We start from the raw sequence: 19,873 nt of genomic DNA, 5'->3' as shown, positions 1-19,873 counted from the left end.
CCTGATTGCAAGAGTAAAAAATTTTTCTTTGCTAAGTCCTTACATCCCAAATCATGGTATACCTAAAAACAACGTGGATATGTTAAAAAATATTTTTTCCAACAACGTGGATATTTTAAAGAATATTTTTTCCAACAACGTGGATATTTTAAAGAATATTTTTTCCAACAACGTGGATATTTTAAAGAATATTTTTTCCAACAACGTGGATATTTTAAAGAATATTTTTCCAACAACGTGGACATTTTAAAGAATATTTTTTCCAACAACGTGGATTTTTGAGAATATTTTTTTAATAAACGCGGATTTTTTGAAGACTTTTTTAATAAACGCGAAAAAAAATCTTCAAAAAATCCGCGTTTATTAAAAAAAATATTCTTTAAAAAATCCACGAAGTTGGAAAAAATATTCTTTAAAAAATCCACGTAGTTGGAAAAAATATTCTTTAAAAAATCCACGTAGTTGGAAAAAATATTCTTTAAAAAATCCACGTCGTTGGAAAAAATATTCTTTAAAAAATCCACGTTGTTTTTTAAGGATACCATGTCTCGGGATGTAAGGACTTAGCAAATTTTTTAACCCTTGCAATCAGGACTGCAAGCACTACCACCTCTAAAAAGTTTTTTACTTTTATAGAAATATGTCCTAATGTCTGAACTGATAAAGTCTATTTTCGAACTTGTTCTTACCCAGCAAAAATACTCATTACTCATGTCGCTCCAAATAAGTCGTTATTTTTTGGCCACTTAAATATGTAGTTACTAAAAGTAGTGACTACTTATTTAACTACTTATTTAAGACTAAAAAAATTTTAAAGATTTTTTTTCAATAAACGAGGATTATTAAAAAAATTTTAAATAAACGTTACTTTTTTAAGGAAATGTTTTGAAGTTTTTTCTTCAAAAGTGACTTTTTTTAACAATAGTTTTAAAGATTTTTTTCAACGTGGATTTTCAAAGATTTTTATACCCTGGACCACACAGTGGTAAGGGGTATTATGTCTTTGCAATTTGTATGTAACATACAAAAGGAAACGAAATAGACCCACAGTTCCTTTTGGGGATATACTTATAATCACTTTCTCAGTCGATTTATGCGTGTCCGTCCGTCTGTCTGTCTGTCTATCCGTCTGTCCATGTATTTTTGTTCGCAACATGCAGGTCGCATTTTTTGTCCGATTCAGCTGAAAATTGGGGACTGCAACTTTTTTAGCCGTAGGAAGAACGCTATTGCTTTTGGTGAAAATCGGTTCAAATTTGGATATAGCTCCCATATATATGTTCGCCCGATTTCACGTATTTGCTGCACCAAACACGCTATAGACGTCGAATTTTGATGAAATTTGGAATGTTTGACTGAATTCAGTCTAGAAATAAGTGTGCCAAATTATATCGAAATCGGATCCGATTTGGATATAGCTCCCATATACATTTTCGGCCGATTTCACGTATTTTCTGTACCAAACACGCTATATATTTCCGATTTCGATGAAATTTGGAATGTGTGACCGAATTCAGTCTAGAAATAAATGTGCCAAATTATATAGAAATCGGTTCAGATTTGGATATAGCTCCCATATATATTTTCGGCCGATTTCATGTATTTTCTGTACCAAACACGCTATATATTTCCGATTTCTATGAAATTTGGAATGTGTGACTGAATTCAGTCTAGAAATAAATGTGCCAAATTATATCGAAATCGGTTCAGATTTGGATATAGCACCCATATATATTTTCGGCCGATTTCGTGTATTTTCTGCTCCAAACACGATATATAAGTCCGATTTCGATGAAATTTGGAATGTGTGACTGAATTCGGTCTGGAAATAAATGTGCCAAATTATATCAAAATCGGTTAAGATCTGGATATAGCTCCGATTTATATTTTACATATTCACAGTGGTGTAGGGTATCATATAGTCGGCCCCGCCCGACTTTGATTCTTTCCTTACTGGTTTTTGAATTGTGAATTGTTTAAAGAACGAGAATTTTTTAATGAATATGTTTCCAAAGTAGATTTTTTTCAAACGTGGATTTTTAAAGAATTTTGTCAAGCGGGGATTTTTTAAGAATTTTTTCAAAAGTAGATTTTTTAAAGAATTTTTTGAAACGTTGTTTTTTTAAAATTTTTTCAAAAGTAGATTTTTTAAAGAATTTTTTCAAACGTAGATTTTTTAAAGAATTTTTTCAAACATAGATTTTTTCAAATGATGCTGTTTTTAAAAATTTCCTACACTCCATATATGACTGCTGACCGCACAGGTTTAGAATATTTATATTCCCGAAACATGAGAACATTAACAGTTTTCTTTGCTAAGTACCACTGGTATCACTAAAAAAAATATATTTGGTCGATTCAGTGAAAAATTACCCGGGCAGAAAGCGAATTCTTTGATATTTTTCTTTTTGATTAACCTTTTTCACCGATTTATCTTGACCATAGACGGAACATTAATTAAAATGTGTCAGAAGACGTACTCGTATATGTTTTAAGGGGTTATGGCCACTTATTGAGCACTAAAAATTACATTTTTCATGATTTTTTTACAAGAAATCTACCAAATTTTTTCAGAAGATTTTGTTATTATCTGATAGACCGCACCTTGATCTACTTTTGAAATTTTTTTGTTGAAATATATTGCACAATGTTCCGACAAATGGCCGCCTACTGAACGCAGTTTGCGGTGCCCACTGTAGTTTCAAAACAAATAAACCGATCAGCATATGTTATTGTAGGATCATTAAGAACCTAATAATCTTGTACTTAAGCGAAGTGGAATTGAAAAATATCAATTTTTAAAAAAATTGTGTGCTGCCAAAATCGAAATTTCGATTTTAACTCAAAAAATTGATAGTTTTTTTCGCCATAAATCCGTCAAATTTTTTTTAAAAGTATCTCGCTTAAGTGCAAACTTTTTATATGTATAATAATCCCATAAAACCATATGAAGATCGGATCATTCGTTTTCGAGCTACAGTGGGCACCGCATTCCAAAATGTCATTTTGAGAAAACCGCATTTCAAACTTCGATGTTACATATAAGTCACAATGAACACAATGAATTTTCCCTTTCTAACGCTCATATCTCAGCTAATTTTTGTCCAATCGACTCGAAATTTTTGCCACATATTCTATTCTACCTGTACTTTAAAATGAGTCAATAAAATTTTTTCGATTTTGTAAAATTTGTAAGTGGCCATAACCCCTTAAATGATCTCTTGAGAAATCTTACAGACCTTCAATACTTATACCGACTATAAAACTGGCCTTCTTTAGAAGTTATATTATTTCTATGGAAAAACTACTGGAGACCTGCTGAATTTCTATATGAAGAGCTACTACTCTACAAATATTAATACTGATTTACGCAAGACGGCGTATCTAGAACTCCTGGCATTTCGATGTTTTACATGTGCTAAGTTTTATATGAGAAGACCTTTTATTACGAGCAAATATACTGTATTTTAAAAAGAAGACCTTTTGTAGGACGACTTTATGTTGACTACTATTATATGTAAAGTCCAACTAGAAAAAAGTATAAAGCGGCTTCATGGCCAGAAATATACTCCTTATGTCTAAATACATACTAAAAATAAATAAAAAATAATTAAAAACAAGTAACTGCTAATCCTAAATAACGACGGGACGTACACAAATATTTCACCTCTCTACCACAACAACACTCTCTGAGCGTCCGTATTACCCAAATACGTTGAGTACAAAATCACATTTAAAACACCAAATCCGCGACCAAAACTAATTTAATGTTTTCATTCGTAAAATAAATAATTTTCCTTTGTAATTAATTGGATTTCAGGTTTTGTTGGGCTTTTGTTTTCAAAATACAAAACACACACATACATGCATACAAAACGTTCTGTCATAGTTGAATTTGTTCAACTTACAAAAAGTATACGCTCGACGTATTTCGGTAGTTCTCATAAGAATACATGTGTTCTACTTTTTTCACCACACACGCCCTGGGTATACGGACGTATATAGGTATGGGCATAAAAAAGTATCAGTCGGTTTTGCCGACAGTGATATACCCTCAGCCTGTGTGGATTGAAATAATTTTTCTTTCAAAAAAAAAAAAAATGTCCAAAGGATCTTCGAACAGACCCTTAACTACAAAAATATGTTGAACACTTGTATGGGTGGTACCCCTAGGATTGGACCGATAGGGCCCAAATTTGAACATAAACTAAGCTTGGACAAAATATTTCGAGATCGAAAATTTGGACCAAATCGGTTGCTACGTTTGTGAGATATTGTGCTTATCATTTTAGCGAATATTTTCGAACTTTTGTGGGAGAGGAACAGGAAGCAGTGGACTATAAGCACTACCTTCCAATTTCATCTACTATTCGAACAAAAATTGCGATATCCAAAGTGTGGACGAACGCAGTAATCGGTTCGAGCTCTACAGCCACTACATATGGTGCCATAGGGGTTTTTTACTCTTTCCGGGCCGTTTTCTCAAGAAGTATGGACTTGCCCCTGAAAAAACTTTTACTGTCGTAATTGAGGAAGAGAATGCAAGATGCTTCAAAAAAAATCAAAGTGATTCGAATTTATCCAAAATTTTGTGTGGGAGGTACAAGAAGGAGTGAACAAAACAAATATAGTCTATATTCGAACCTGATCTATATCTGGTAAATATATTAGGATGTGTAAAGTATGGACCAAATCGTTCACTCCCATCCCACAATTTTTCAAACATTTTTGAACTTTTGGACCGAAATTTTTCTTTCAAGGCTATTTTCTCAGGGAGTATGGACTTGCCCCTCATGAAACGTGTACCGTCGTATGGGGGGCAGTTAATACAAGTTGCTACAACAAAAAGCAAAGCGATTCGAGAGCAGGTCCTAAACTGAACTTTTCCGAAATTTTGTGTGGTACTCGAAGGAGTGGAATTTAACCATATGCAAAATATGGACCAAATCGGTTACTCCCTTCAAGAGTTATCGTACGTAAAAATTTTCCGAACATTTTCGAACTTTTGTGGGGGAGGTACCGGAAGGAGTGAACCGATATAACCCATCTTCGAACTTAAACTAAGTTTGGACAAAATATTACGAAAGTCAAATTTTGGACCGAATCAGTTGATCCGTTCGAGAGTTATCGTGCGCTCCAGCCAGCCAGACAGACAGACAGACGGACGGACATTGCTCAATCGACTCCAAATTGTCTGAAACACATTTCGTCCAAACATACTTGGGGTCTAAAACCATTTTTTCGATGAGGCACATTTTGCCCGTATGAAAGTTTATATACCCTCGTTAGCATAAATGCTGAGGGTATAAAAATTAAGTTTCATTGTTTTATTTATAAATGCACTTAAAACTAGAAAATAATTTGTCGCTTAGCCTCAATAAGTATATTCTTTCTCATCTCTCAAATAAAACGCTTGCCATTTAATTTTACGACCCTTTTTATTTTAAATGCAAGCGTTTTATTTGAGTTATTCCATCATGAGGAAGGATATACTTATTGAGGCTAAGCGACAAATTACTTTCTAGTTTTAAGTGCATTTATAAATAAAACCCAGAAACTTATTTTTTTTAATTATTTTATATTTTTAAGTAAATATATTTTTGACCACTGAGAAGTGGATAACCAAATTACAGCCAATTCAGGCCGAAAATGTAGATAAAAACTTTAAATTGCCTAAAATCAAGTGATACCGTTATATGGGGGCTACACCAAAATCTGAACCATGTCCACAATTTTTGGTGGGGGAGTTTCTATACAATTGGTAACACCAAATGCCATGTTACAGGCCACTGGGACAAAAAATGAAGACAAAATCCTCAAAACACCTGAAATCGGGTGGTACCGCTATATGCGGGCTATAGGAAAAAATGGACCCATATTGGTTTTGGTTTCATATTCATGTATTGTCATCCAAATCTGAAAAGTATGCAAAGTTTCAGTTCGATTGGTGAACTGCAACTGTATTAAAAATGAGTTCTAGATTTGAACTAAACAGACACCAAAGCAAGTTAAATAAAACACTGTAAAAAGCGTTGATTCGGCCGGGCCAAACTTTTTATACCCTCCACCATGAAATAATAGTTGTGTTCCTGCAAACTAGTACCATTTAGAACTGTTTTACCAATTTTGTGCTAGAAAACCGTTCCCGTATTCCAAAAAGTAGCACCTATCTTTAAACAAACAAAACAAAAATGATACTCTCTCTTCTGCTATTTCCTGCCACACAAATTTGGGTGAGTAGAAACTAGCAGCTTGTTTGCTGGCATCTGAATGGCTGATATGTTGATTTTGATATTTCGGCTAGATTGTTTGCACGTTTTGCCACTTTTACGTTTCCGTACATTTTGAAGAAATTTCTATGGTGAAGAAAAATTTGAGTTAATAAATATATGTTCTATTTTTAGAACAATTGAGATGAAATTTGGTTTCAAGTTCAACACTCTTCATATTTTTATGTTATTCTATTTCGCTCTCTGCTGTATTTGATCATGCGAACTTCTGATTGTAGCCTGAATGTGCCGCGGTTACGAACATTAAGGGTTGTTTAAACGATTATATGTGCACCACCAACTATTCTTTATTTTTTTAAATTTTGCCTTTATAGGGCGAGGACCATTATTTGTGAGGTTTTTAATTAATTTAATTAATCGAGCTATGTATATGACCTAGGGAGATTACATTGAAAAATGTATATCTAGCGAAGTCCTACACACACGAAACTATCGTCGCATAGCGGTTGATGTGTATGTAGGAATTCATCAATCAATCAATTTTTTCAACGTAATCTCCCTAGGTCATATAGCTCGATTAATTAAAGTCATATTCTTTATTTTGTTACCAATATTAATATTCTTTATTTTGTTACTTGGAGTCGGTTTATCGATGTCCGTCCGTTCGTCTGTCTGGCTGGCTGGCTGGAACGCTCGATAACTCTCGAAGGGATTAACCGACTTGGTACAAGATTTTGGTATTCGTAATATTTTGTCCATACTTAAAGCAAGTTCCACACAAGTTAAAAAATTTTCCTTAAAATGCTTTGATAACTTTTTAACGAATCAACCAATTTGGTCTAAAATTTGATGTGCCCTCATTAAACGTGCAAAACGTGGAGTATTGATCTTCTCTTCCAGCAATATACCTCTCTGGTCATTGCCTAGGAGGGAATGCCACAACTTGTAATATGTCCCAGAGGGTTATGACCTATAATATGCAGTACAACTGTTAATCGGCAGTTACGCACTTGAATGTCACCGCATACATTCCATAATGGAATTACAAGATTCAAACTCAAACGATGTAGATCTGTACAGATCATAAATTCCACAAAAATTTCTATTTCGAAGTTTCTTGTAACTGAATTGCAAAAAGGTTGAATTTTTAGGGGTTGCAACAGTAACATGCATTGTTTCAGAAAAAAATGTAACGTTGTAAATGAGGCCGCTAGAACAACCTACTGAAAAAAGAATCAAAACGATGGTTGGTACCGTCAGGGTTTCTTGGAGCTTTTACGCCAATATCTCGGGAAGTATGGATTTGCACTAGAAAAAATTTTTCCGTCGTAAAGGGAACCGCAGGGTCAACTTACTGAAACAAACTTCAAAACGATCCGAGAGGAGCTCTTAAACTTCACTTTATCCGCATTTTGTGTGGGATGTACCCGAAGGACTGGACCAATGTTATCCATATTCGAACCAGATGTATATATGGATGTGCAAAGTTTGCACCAAATCGATTGCTGCCTTCGAGAGTTATTGTTCAGACCATTTACAGAAAAATTTTGAACTTTTGTGGGGGAGGTACCCGAAGGAGTGACCGATATGGCTCATCTTGATTTTTATACCCTCAGCATTTATGCCAACGAGGGTATATACACTTTCATACGGGCAAAATGTGCCTCATCGAAATAATGGTTTTAAACCCCAAGTATGTTTGGACGAAATGTGTTTCAGACAATTTGGAGTCGATTTAGCAATGTCCGTCCGTCTGTCTGTCTGGCTGGTGCGCACGATAACTCTCGAATGGATGAACCGATTTGGTCCAAAATTTGGCTTTCGCCATATTTTGTCCAAACTTAGTTTAAGTTCGAAGATGGGTTATATCGGTCCACTCCTTCCGGTACATCTCCACAAAAGTTCAAAAATGTTCAGAAAATTTGTGCGCACGATAACTCTTGATGGAAGTGACCGATTTGGTCCATACTTTACATGTCCTAATATCAGATATAGATCTGGTTCGAATATGGATTATATTTGTCCACTCCTTCGGGTTACTCCCACACAAAATTTTGGGTAAATTCACTTTAAGACCTACTCTCGAATCACTTTGATTTTTGTTGAAGCAACTTGCTTTGGCTGCCTCAATTACGGCAGTAAAAGTTTTTGTAAGTTCATACTTCTTGAGAAAACAGCCCGAAAGTTGTAAAAAACCGCTATGGCACCATATGTAGTGGCTGGAGAGCTCGAACCGAACCACACTGTGGCTATTGTAATATTTCTTCGAATATTAGATGGAATTCGAAGGTGGTGATTATAGGTCCACTTCTTCCGGTACCTCCCCCACAAAAGTTCGAAAATATTCGCTAAAATTGTACGCGCGATTTCTCATATACGTAACAACCGATTTGGTCCAAACGTTGGATCTCTAAATATTGTCGAAACTTAGTTTATGTTCAAAGTTGGGCCCTGTCTGTCCAATCCTTGTGGTACCATTCAACATTTTTGTGTGGTTAAGGGTCTGTTCGAGGATCCAGCGGACATTTTTACCGAAGGTTTTCTTAGTGGCACTGTTTAGAAAGATGTTTACTAAGATCTAAGGTAAATTTTTGTAGTTGGTGGTTTGCTTCAATTTTGAACGGTTTGCTATCTGTAGACCAAAATCTGAGAAAACATTTTAAAAGAAATGTGACCTTGACGATTTTGACCTTGAAGATGAAGTTTGATGGATATTATGTGTTCACAATTGTTGTTCTTTATGAGAAGAGCTATAATTTCGCCTCTGAAATTAAATAGAATTTCTCCCAGGAAGCTAACCTACTACCTGATTGAGGTCATCCAGGTCAACCTCCCTCGGAGAGAGACGGCAAACTAGCCCTGATGGAAAAAACAACTAAAGGTAATATACATATTGGTTTAATCCAAAAATCTTGGACCATAAAAACAAAGTTTCTGGACTGAGCCATATAAATTATAAACTTTTTTACGCAAATACGGGATCCCGCCCGAGGACCTGTATTATATGCCACAAAAACTTATGCTTTCTTTTTTCACCAGAGTTGTCATCGTCGGACGTCACAGTATTGAAGCAGGGGAATGGAAATATATACCTGGCATCACTATACCTGCCGTTCGACTCCCCGACATTACCACCTTCGTCGGATTTACAGCAACTGGTGAGAAGGATCAAGCTAACAGGTAACGAAGTACTAGTTGGTAGCGATGCTAACTCTCACCACATCTCGTGGGGTAGTACTAACACTAACAAAAGGGGTTAAGCCCTTTTAGACTACTTAAATACTAACGACCTGATTACACTTAACACAGGAAATACACCAACCTTTGTTAATAGAGTTAGGGAGGAAGTACTAGATAGATAGGTACATGAGTGGAGGGTTTTGGAAGAATACTTTTTCTCAGACCTTAGGTATATTAGATTTAAAATAGCGATGCCACCGCCAAACCTTAAGTAAGGAGGACATAGATAGAAATGTCCTAAAGTTAACTGAGGCACTAGTAAGGTCATCCGCGGAAAGTTGTCCCCTTCGAGAAAGGAAATCCGCCTACGAAAAACCCTGGATGACAAGGGAAATTAGGAATAAAGGCAAGGAGGTCCGCATACTTTATAATAGGGCAAAACGTAGAAAAGCAGCTGTATTCTGGGACAACTACCAGGAAAAATTGAAGGAATACAACAACAAAATTACAAGAAACGCCAAACGTAACTCCTGGAAGCTATTCTGCGAACAGGTTAATAGAGTTAACGACGTTTTGAAAATTAAGAAGTTTATGTCCAAAACCCATACACAGGCCGAGAAAATGGAGAGGTCTGAACGTTAACCCAGAAAAAACGGAAATATGTCTATTTACTAGGAAAACGAAAGTGGGAAACTTCGAGGAACCAGTTTTCCTAAATAAGACAATAAATATTTTCCGCACAGTTAAATACCTAGGAGTAATTCTGGATAGGAAACTTAATTGAAAAGACCATATTCAAGAAAGGGCCGACAAGGCCCAATGATGTTGGTCGACATGTAGAAGGGCAATAGGCTCAAAATGGGGTTTCGATCCTAGGATGACACTCTGGCTATACAGAGGCGTAATTAGACCAATCTTACCATACGCGTCTGTGGTATGGTGGACAGTTATGGTCAAAAAAATGCAATGCGAAGATATTGCAAAAAGTCCAAAGAACATCTTGCCTAAGCATTAGCGGGGCAATGAGGACCACACCGACTAGGGCTTTAGAAACAATTTTGTTTATATACCCAATAGAAATTCAGGTAAGGTATGAGGCAGCCATCGCAGCTACAAGACTAAAGTCGACGTGCGAGTGGATCAGTAGAGACCACCAAACATACCACCCAAAACATACTAAAGGTCACAACGTGTGGATCTATAAACCAAATAGTATCAGACCGCATACCTGAAACTAGTGAAGTAGCTTTGTGTGAAGTTTCAATACAAGACAGAGACATGTCGATCGATTGAACTCTAGCACAGATTCCCGCTGGTAGCTGCGGGTTAACGGATGGGCCTGCGCTAGAGGGGAGAACCGGACTGGGTCTATATAATGGAACCGGAAACGAAAATCTCCCTCCGACTGCCCGATCATAATACGATTCTTCAGGCGGAAATCCGAGCGATAACAGAGTGTCTGAACTGGGTTGACACTCACACAAAGCCTACCACTGCGAACATCCTTACGGACAGCAAAGCAGCCATCACGACTATAACGGCCAAGGCAGTGAAATCTAGAACTGTCTTGGAATGCATACTGTCTATTAACAACTACTCCCGACATGGTACGGTAGACATTATATGGGTACCAGGGCATATTGGGATTAGGGGTAATGAAATAGCAAACTCCTTAGCAAAACAGGCCAGGGAGCAACCTAAAGTCAGCCTAGATAACGCCAAGCCCTTAAAGGCGACGCGCATAGAGCTAAAGGCATGGGCAAAAGATGCACATATATCCCTCTGAAATAGAGAAGACAAGAAAAAAACACAAAAAATCTATGGGAGAACCCAACGAGGACAAAACAAAGGGACTGCTTTTACTAAGTAAAAAAGACATTAGTAGACTGGCGGGTATCCTTACAGGACACCTGGGTCTACAAGCGCACCTGCAAAAAATAGGTTGTGCGGAAAGCAGTGAATGCAGGGCATGCAGAGAGGAAGACGAAACTTTGGAACACTACCTCCGTCATTGCCAGTCCTTCACAAACCCGAGATAACAGCTACTAGGGTGCTACATAATACAAGGACTCGACCATATCAGGACAATCGAGCTCAAAACATTAAGAGACTATATCAATATGACAGAAATTTAGACTAACGTCAAGCTTCTATGGCTCAATCAGTTAGTGAAAAATAATTTGTTTGCAAAGGGTGGTTGCAGGAAAATGTTGTTAAATTGTTGTCTTTAACATTTTGTCAGGTTCGTAAGTTTTGTTAAATATATAATTAATATATAAACAATTTTGTGAGATATTTCGAATTTGTCCGGCTGTGCAGATGATACATGACCAATGAAATTTCGTTTTTATTACAAAACCGAAAATGGATGTGAAACCGAAGATTAATTTTATCTTGTAATGAGTCTTCTTCAAAATGTATTTATGATTCTTCTATTTTATAAAAAAATACGGACACTATAAAAATCTTTTAAGGATATGAAATGTATTCTTCTTATTCAACATTTGATGTGGTTGTGGTTATTTGTTTTTCTTCTTTTTTCCATCCAAATATTATTTCTTTTTATGAAAAAGCCAAGCACAGTCACCGCCACCACTACCACCTTAACCACTGATTACAATATTTGGTTTTTGCTTTATTTTTATGGTTGGTAGATAAGAAAAATATTATGATGATGATGATGATGATGGTGAGGAGGAGGACTATGGTGATGATGCAGGAGCAGCTGATGTATACTTTAAGGAAGCACAAATGGCTGTCATCAAAGTTGTTTCTTAAGCTTAAACTGATGTTTTTCTTTTTGGTCATAATAAAGACAAGGATAAACAACAAAGTAGAAGAAGAACAAGAAGTAGTAGATTGCGTTGATGAAGATGTTGTTGTTGTTGATTTTCTCGTTAAGCCTGAAATCACATGCTGGTCCACTTACTTCTTCTTTTAAACTTTAAGTACTTCATTTATTCAGTTAAGTCTTTTGTGTGTCTTCGATGTTGCCGTTGTTGTTTAACGCCAACAATATTTTAATCCCCCATTTTGGCAGGTAACCACGGACTTTTGGTTTATCTAATTTGTTTTCCTCTACTATGCTAATACTTTAGCAATCAGGGTTTTGTTAGATCTTGAGCTTAGAAGGAGGTAGATTAGAATGACTTTAAAAGTTAGACAAACAAGTCATCTTGAGACTCGTCAACTAATTCCTGAATGTTTAAAAATGAAGTTATTTTATTTTAGTTGGCAAATATGTACTTTTTGTCATATTTGGAATATAGAGTTTTGTGAAAGGGAAATCCTTAGAAAGAGTTAAATGCGAATTTGAAAATATGTCTATATTTGTTTCTGTTATTTTCCCTATAGTATATGAATGGTAGTTGAAATTTTAATTCTTTTAAAAGTTCTCCCTAAGCCATAAATATTCAGTGAGGCTAAGATTGTTCATATTTATTGATGTGTGATTTATAATACTGAATAAGGTAAACCTGTGGATAACTTACTGTCTGTGTGTACAAAAGTTTCATCATACCTGCAAATATATAATAGAAAACAAATACGTATTAAAGCAGGCAATATTAAGAAACACATTATTTTATCGATAGGAGTAAGAAAGTATTAAGAAAAGAAAGATATAAAAATAAAAAGTAAAAGGGGGCTATGGTCGGACGGGGCCCACCATGCGATACCCTACACCAATTACCCTGGGCACTAGTTTTCCGCGGAATTTATTTATATGATTGCGATTATACATACATTTTTCTTCAAACGTGTTTAGAAATAGCTTTTGATGACTTTATACGATAATGAAAGAGATCAATATTTCAAGGTATGACTTTACTTCTAATCAAAGGTAGCATAAAAACTTAAAAACACTGTACACCATCGTATATTGCATCAATGGAATTCCTCTATCATGATTTGAATACCATTCTATTATGGTTGTGAAATTTTGTAGCATGGAAGGTAAACGTAGTTCTATCTAAACAAACCAACAAGTAAGAACGGCGTTAAGTTTGGCCGGGCCGAACTTGTTATACCCTCCACCACAAGTTGTATTGAAGTAAAATGGAATAATTAGTTTCCTTTCTTGTATGAAGAAGACTTAATACTAAATTTCAGCAATTTCGGTAAAACAATGTGAGGCACCATTCGATGGGGGCTATTTCAAAACGTCGATCTATACCGACAAATTTCTGACGAAAAGTTTTTAGGCTCAAAGAAGACTAAATACCAAATTTCCTATATTTCGGTAAGAGAATGTGGCTAAAACTAAAAAAATACCGAAAATCAAGAAATAAGCTTCTATGGCAGGCATGACCAAAAAGAGAACGGAGAAAATGTGAATGTATTCAAAATATTGGCAACTTATAACAGTGTGTTAGTAAGTTTGTATCCACGCAAGCTGTAAAACAATAAGAAATCAAAACATTTGTTATCTTTTGTACGCTCTTTCTGTGCATTCGGGTCGTGTGCGTGTAAATTGCCGAAAATCATCGGCACCGCCGTGCCAAATGTGACCATGCTTGTTCTATGGGGATATAGGAAGACTTGTACCTATACTGATAATACTCTTCTGGAATATTTCATAACTCTTGGAAGACGAAATAACGAATTTCAGCCATTTCGGTTGGGTATTGACGTCACAATCTTCAGTATTACGAAAATCCGGAGGTACCGTTCTATGAGGGCTATATCGAAACGTGGACCTATACCGACGAATTTTAGTCAGAAATGGGGCAATATGAAAGCGTGGACCTGTACAGACATATTTCTGGCGAACAGTTTTATATCACATTGAAGACTAAATACAAAATTTCACCATTTTGGTGGAATATTGAAGACACAACCTTCAAAATACGAAAACTCGGGAGGTACCTTTCCATGGGGGCTATATGAAGGCGTGGGCCTATACCGACAAATTTAAAGGGGAAGTTTGAGTACCCCCAACGAAGTCTAAATACCAAATTTCAGCCATTTCGGTGAAATATTGAGGCCACAACGTTCAAAATACCGAAAATCGGGAGGTACCGTTCTATGGGGGCTATATGAAGGCATGGACCGATACAGACAAAGTTCTGGAAGAAAGTTTTATACCACCAACGTAGACTAAGTACTAAATTTCAGCCATTTCGGTGTGACAATGAAGATAAAACCTTCAAAATACCGAAAATCGGGAGGTACCGTTCTATGGGGGCTATATGAAGGTGTGGACCGATACCGACAAAATTCTGGGGGAAAGTTTTATACCCCTAAAGAAGATTACGTGCCAAATTTCAGCCATTTTGGTAGGATAATGAAGCTAAAACCTTCAAAATACCGAAAATCGGGAGGTACCGTTCTATGGGGGCTTTATTAAAACGTGGACCGATATGTCCCATTTTCAATACCAACCATCCTGCAAGTAATAAAATCTTCTGTACCAAATTTTGACTCTCTATCTTTAAAATTGCGAGCTGTATCTTGATTTCAACAGACAGACAGACCGACAGACGGACATGGTCAAATCGACATAGAATTTTATGCTGATCAATAATATATATACTTTATATGGTCTCCGACGAATATTTCGATGTGTTACAAACGGAATGACAAATTTAATTATACCCTCCATATGGTGGAAAGTCCTCACACAGGAATTGTTTCGGATTCTGAAACTACAATGTTCATACATGAGAAAAATGAAAAAAGAAACAACAAAATCGCCGGAACGCTTTTTAAATTAATCGCGATCAAAGTTCACATTTTTTGGGGTTTTTAGGTTTTCACGATTTTATTGGAAACCGCAAGTCCTATTGAAATGGGATGAGAGCTAATGTTGTAGATGTGAAATTGGACTTTTATGACGTTTTTCTAGGTTTTGTCATTTTTGAGGTATTGATTTTGAAATTGGGACAATGAACTGACTGTATCGCCTCATTACAAAACAAGGTCATGCCCGGCGCGCCTTATCCTATCTCTAATCCCATTTTAATAGCACTTGCGATTTCCAAGCAAAATCGTGAAAACCTAAAAAAAATAAAAATGTGAACATTGACCGCAATTTATTTAACAATCCCCTCTTCGATTTTTTTTTTTGGTTTGTGAAAAATATTTTTTAAAAAATCAACCTTAATTGGCCTGATGACGGAAGAAATTTTTTTAAAAAAAAATCCACTTTTATTGGTCCGATGATGGAAGAAAAAATACTTTCTAAAAAATTCACGTTTATTGGAGCGATGATGAAAAAAAATATTTTTTTTAAAAAATCCAGTGATGGAAGAAAACATATTTTTTTTTTAAATCAGCGTTTATTGGCCCGGTGATGGAAAAAATATTTTTTTCATAAATCCACCTAAATTTCCCGATGATGGAAGAAATATTTTTTAAAAAATCCACGTTCTTGGACCGATGATGGAAAAAAAATATTAAAAAAAAAAAAATCACGTTTATTGTCCCGATGATAGCAGAAAAATATTTAAAAAAAATACGTTACTAGGCCCGATGACGAAAGAAATGTTTTTAAAAAAAATCCACGTTTATTAGACCGATGATGGAAGAAAAAACATTTATTAAAAAATTAACGTTTATTGGCTCGATAATGGGTGAAAAAATATTTAAAAAATTCACGTTTATTGGTCCGAAGATGGATGAAAAATATTTTTAAAAAATCCACGTTTATAACTTTAATGATGGATAAAAAAATATTAAAAAAAATCCACGATGATGGATGAAAAATGTTTTTATTGGATGAAATATTGATGATGGATGAAAAAAATCCACGTTTCTCGGCCAGATGAAAAAAAATATTATTAAAAAAATCTACGTTCATTGTAGTCGTGATGGATGAAAAAATATTTTTAAAAAAATCCACGTTCATTGTCGTCGTGATGGATGAAAAAATATTCCTAAAAAAATTCACGTTCATTGATGGACGAGAAAATATTCTTAAAAAATCCACGTTTATGGTTGGATGAAAACATATTCTTTAAAAAATCTACGTTTATTGTCGTGGTGATGGATGAAAAAACTTTCTTAAAAAATCAATGTTTATTGATGGATGCAAACATATTCTTTAAAAACATCCACGTTTATTGTTGGATGAAAATTATTCTTAACAAGTAAAAAAGTATCAGTCAGCTTTGCCGACAGAGATATACCCTCAGCCTGTGTATTGAAACATTTTTTCCAAAAAAGAATGTATTTAGGGGGTTTTAAAAATGTTGGATGTATGAACCGACAAAAATGTTGATTACGATTAAAGATCAAAAGTTTTGCGGAGGAGATACTTAAAGGAATGGATCGACATTGACCATTATGGAAGTGGATCTCCAGCCACTACATATGGTGCCATAGGGGGTCTTTGCACCCTTCGGGCTGTTTGCTCAAGATGTATGGACTTGCCCCTGAAAAAAATTTACCATCGTAATTGAGGCAGCGAATGCAAGTTGCTTCAACAAAAATCAAAGTGATTCGATTGCAGGTCTTAAAGTGAACTTATCCGAAATTTTGGGTGGGAGGTACCGGAGTGGACAAATATAGTCCATATTTGAACCTGATCTATATCTGGTAGATATATTAGGATGTGTAAAGTATGGACCAATTCGGCCACTCCCTTCAAGAGTTACCGCACGAACAGTTTTTCCGAAAATTTTTGAACTTTTGTGGGGGAGGTACCTGAAGGAGTGGACCAACATGGCTTATCTTCGAACTTACACTATGTTTGGACAAAATATTACTATGGGAAAATTTTGGACCCAATCGGCAGATCCGTTCTTGCGCTCCAACCACCTCACACGGTCATAGGGGTTTTGTGCAACTTTCAGGCTATTTTCTCAGGAAGTATGGACTTGCCCCTAATGAAACTTGTACCGTCGTATGGGGGGCAGTGAATACAAGTTGCTAAAACAAAAATCAAAGTGATTCGAGAGCTGGTCCTAAACTGAACTTATCCCAAATTTTGTGTGGGAGGTACCCGAAGGAGTGGACCGATTGAGTCCATATTGGAACCTCTTCTAAGTCTGGTAGACATTTCACTATGGACAAAGTATGGACCAAATCGGTTACTCCCTTCAAGAGTTATCGTACGCACAAATTTTCCGAACATTTTCGAACTTTTGTGGCGGAGGTACCGGAAGGAGTGGACTGATATAGCCCATCTTCGAACTTAAACTAAGTTTGGGTAAAATATTACGAAAGCCAAAATTTAACCGAATCGGTTTATCCCTTCGAGAGTTATCGTGCGCCAACCAGACAGACAGACGGACGGCTAAATCGACTCCAAATTGTCTGAAACGCATTTCGTCCAAACATACTTGGGGTCTAAAACCATTATTTCGATGAGGCACATTTTGCCCGTATGAAAGTGTATATACCCTCGTTAGCATAAATGCTGAGGGTATAAAAAACCGAAAATTGGGCGGTACCGTTCCACGGGGGTTATATCAAAACGTGAACCAATACCAACAATTCTCTGTAAAAACATTTCGCAAGACCTGGCGAAGACTAAATACCAAATATCAGCTACATGGGTTGTTTAATGTGGCTAAAACCTTGAAAATACCGAAAATCGGGCGATACCGTTCTATTGGAGCTATATCAAAACGTGGACCTATGTCCAAAATTTTTATCGGAAAAGTTTTTTGTAAAGTGAAAACCCCGCATCTCAAAATTCAACCAATTTGGTTGATAAGTTTAGCTAAAATATTCAAAATACCGAAACATTAAGAAGTACCGTTGCATGGGGACTATCCCAAAACGTGGGCCGACCTTCCCAAATTTTTGCTCTCGACATTGTCAGTGAACTATAAGTATTTATACCAAAATTCATCTGCCAACGCCAACTCAGCGTTTTTTTTAAGGTTATGCACCATTATCTCGGGAACTATGGACTTGCCCTCGAAAAAAATTACAATGTCGTAACGGGGGCCGCACGAACATCCTGATACAAAAAATTTCATAACGATTCGTGAGGTGTCACTAAACTGCACTTATTTAAAATTTTGTGTGGGAGGTACCTGAAGGAGTGGACCGATATAATCCATATTCGAACCTGATGTATGCCTAGAGGTAGTATTACTATATGCAAAGTTTGGTTCAATTCATTTTCTCCTTTCGAGAGTTATCGTGCGCACAAGTTTTGCGACAATTTGTGAACATTTGTGGGGGAGGTACCTGAAGGAGTGGACCTATATGGCCCATCTTCGAATCTGGACAAAATAATTCGATACCCAAAATTTGAACCGAATTGATTGATTCGTTCGAGAGTTATCGTGCGCATTAGCCAGCCAGACATGCAGACAGACAGACAGGCAGACGGACCGACATTGCTAGATCTACTCAAAATTGTCTGAAACGGATATCGTACAAACATACTTGGGGTCTAAAACCATTATTTCAATGAGGCACATTTTTGGTCGTATCAAAGTGTATATAACCCCTTTAGTCTAAAGGCTGAGGGTAAAAAAACCAGTAATTCATCTATCATGATTATACCCTCAGCATTTATGCTAACGAGGGTATATACACTCTCATACGGGCAAAATGTGCCTCATCGAAATAATGGTTTTAGACCCCAAGTATGTTTGGACGAAATGTGTTTCAGACAATTTGGAGTCGATTGAGCAATGTCCGTCCGTCTGTCTGTATGTCTGTCCAATTACCACAGTTAAAAAAGTAGTTCCTATGAACCTCTCTGAAGAGACCAATGAGTGTAGCTCATTGATATGCAAACCTCCATTTTGTCGTCAAGTCCTTACGGCATGTCTAACGACACCTCTTTTGAAGAAGTTTTACATGATTGAAAAACACTCACGAAAAGTAAGCCAACATTATGATGAGAGGTTTTTGCCACCGTTGAAAATTGTTGACGTTGTCTGGACTGGAAATCGAATCCAGTCATTCCGCGTGGAGGGCGGACTTGCTAAACTTTGCCACACGGTGGCAATTTATCAACGAATATAATATATAATCCGTCATATATTGCTAGAATACAAAGTCTAGCTGCAGTAGCTGTACTTTTGTGTGCGGGAGGTGTATGAAGGAGAAGCCTTATCATTTGGAACATAGTCAATCTTGGAATGTCAACCTTTCGATAGTTGTAATGCCCATGCATCTCCGTATCATTTTAGAGCTTCTGGAAGCATGGACTTTTCCAAGAATAATTATATCGTTGAAAACAGAATTACAGGAGCTGCATCCGTTGAAATTTTCAAACTAATCTTCGAACAGCTCTCAAACTACAGTAAAGCGAACATTTTGATCTTTTTTAAGCGATTTATCCGAAAGTTTTGTCCGATATAGGTCTTCTTGGAAATTTATGTACGTTTGGAAGAAATAATTTGCTAAGTTTCGGCCAAATCGGATACTCAATTCCGAATGTATCTTTCTAACTAGTAGTTCTATTTGGTGGCAGTAGTGTTTTTGGAGCTATTGGGTCTTTATCTTATTAAGCATGAACATGCACCGTTATAATAGATAGCGAGAATAACCCTCTG

At 36.2% G+C, this 19,873-nt stretch overlaps 1 protein-coding gene across 1 annotated transcript in view; it reads right to left on the bottom strand.

The window, feature by feature from the left end:
* Positions 1-11,932: 11,932 nt before the first annotated feature.
* Positions 11,933-19,873, bottom strand: part of Ddr (discoidin domain-containing receptor 2) — a 978,256-nt gene continuing 970,315 nt past the window's right edge. Inside the window, exon 16 of the mRNA XM_073967242.1 lies at positions 11,933-12,930. Coding sequence (XP_073823343.1) covers positions 12,864-12,930 — 67 coding nt within the window. The 3' untranslated portion in view covers positions 11,933-12,863. The remainder of the gene's footprint in view (positions 12,931-19,873) is intronic.

This window comes from Musca autumnalis, unplaced genomic scaffold, assembly GCF_047663935.1.
Source record: "Musca autumnalis isolate F117 unplaced genomic scaffold, ASM4766393v1 scaffold_2, whole genome shotgun sequence".
Classification (NCBI taxonomy): domain Eukaryota; kingdom Metazoa; phylum Arthropoda; class Insecta; order Diptera; family Muscidae; genus Musca; species Musca autumnalis.
The sequence above is the reverse complement of the archived record's forward strand: the minus strand, read 5'-3'. Positions and strand labels throughout refer to the sequence as shown.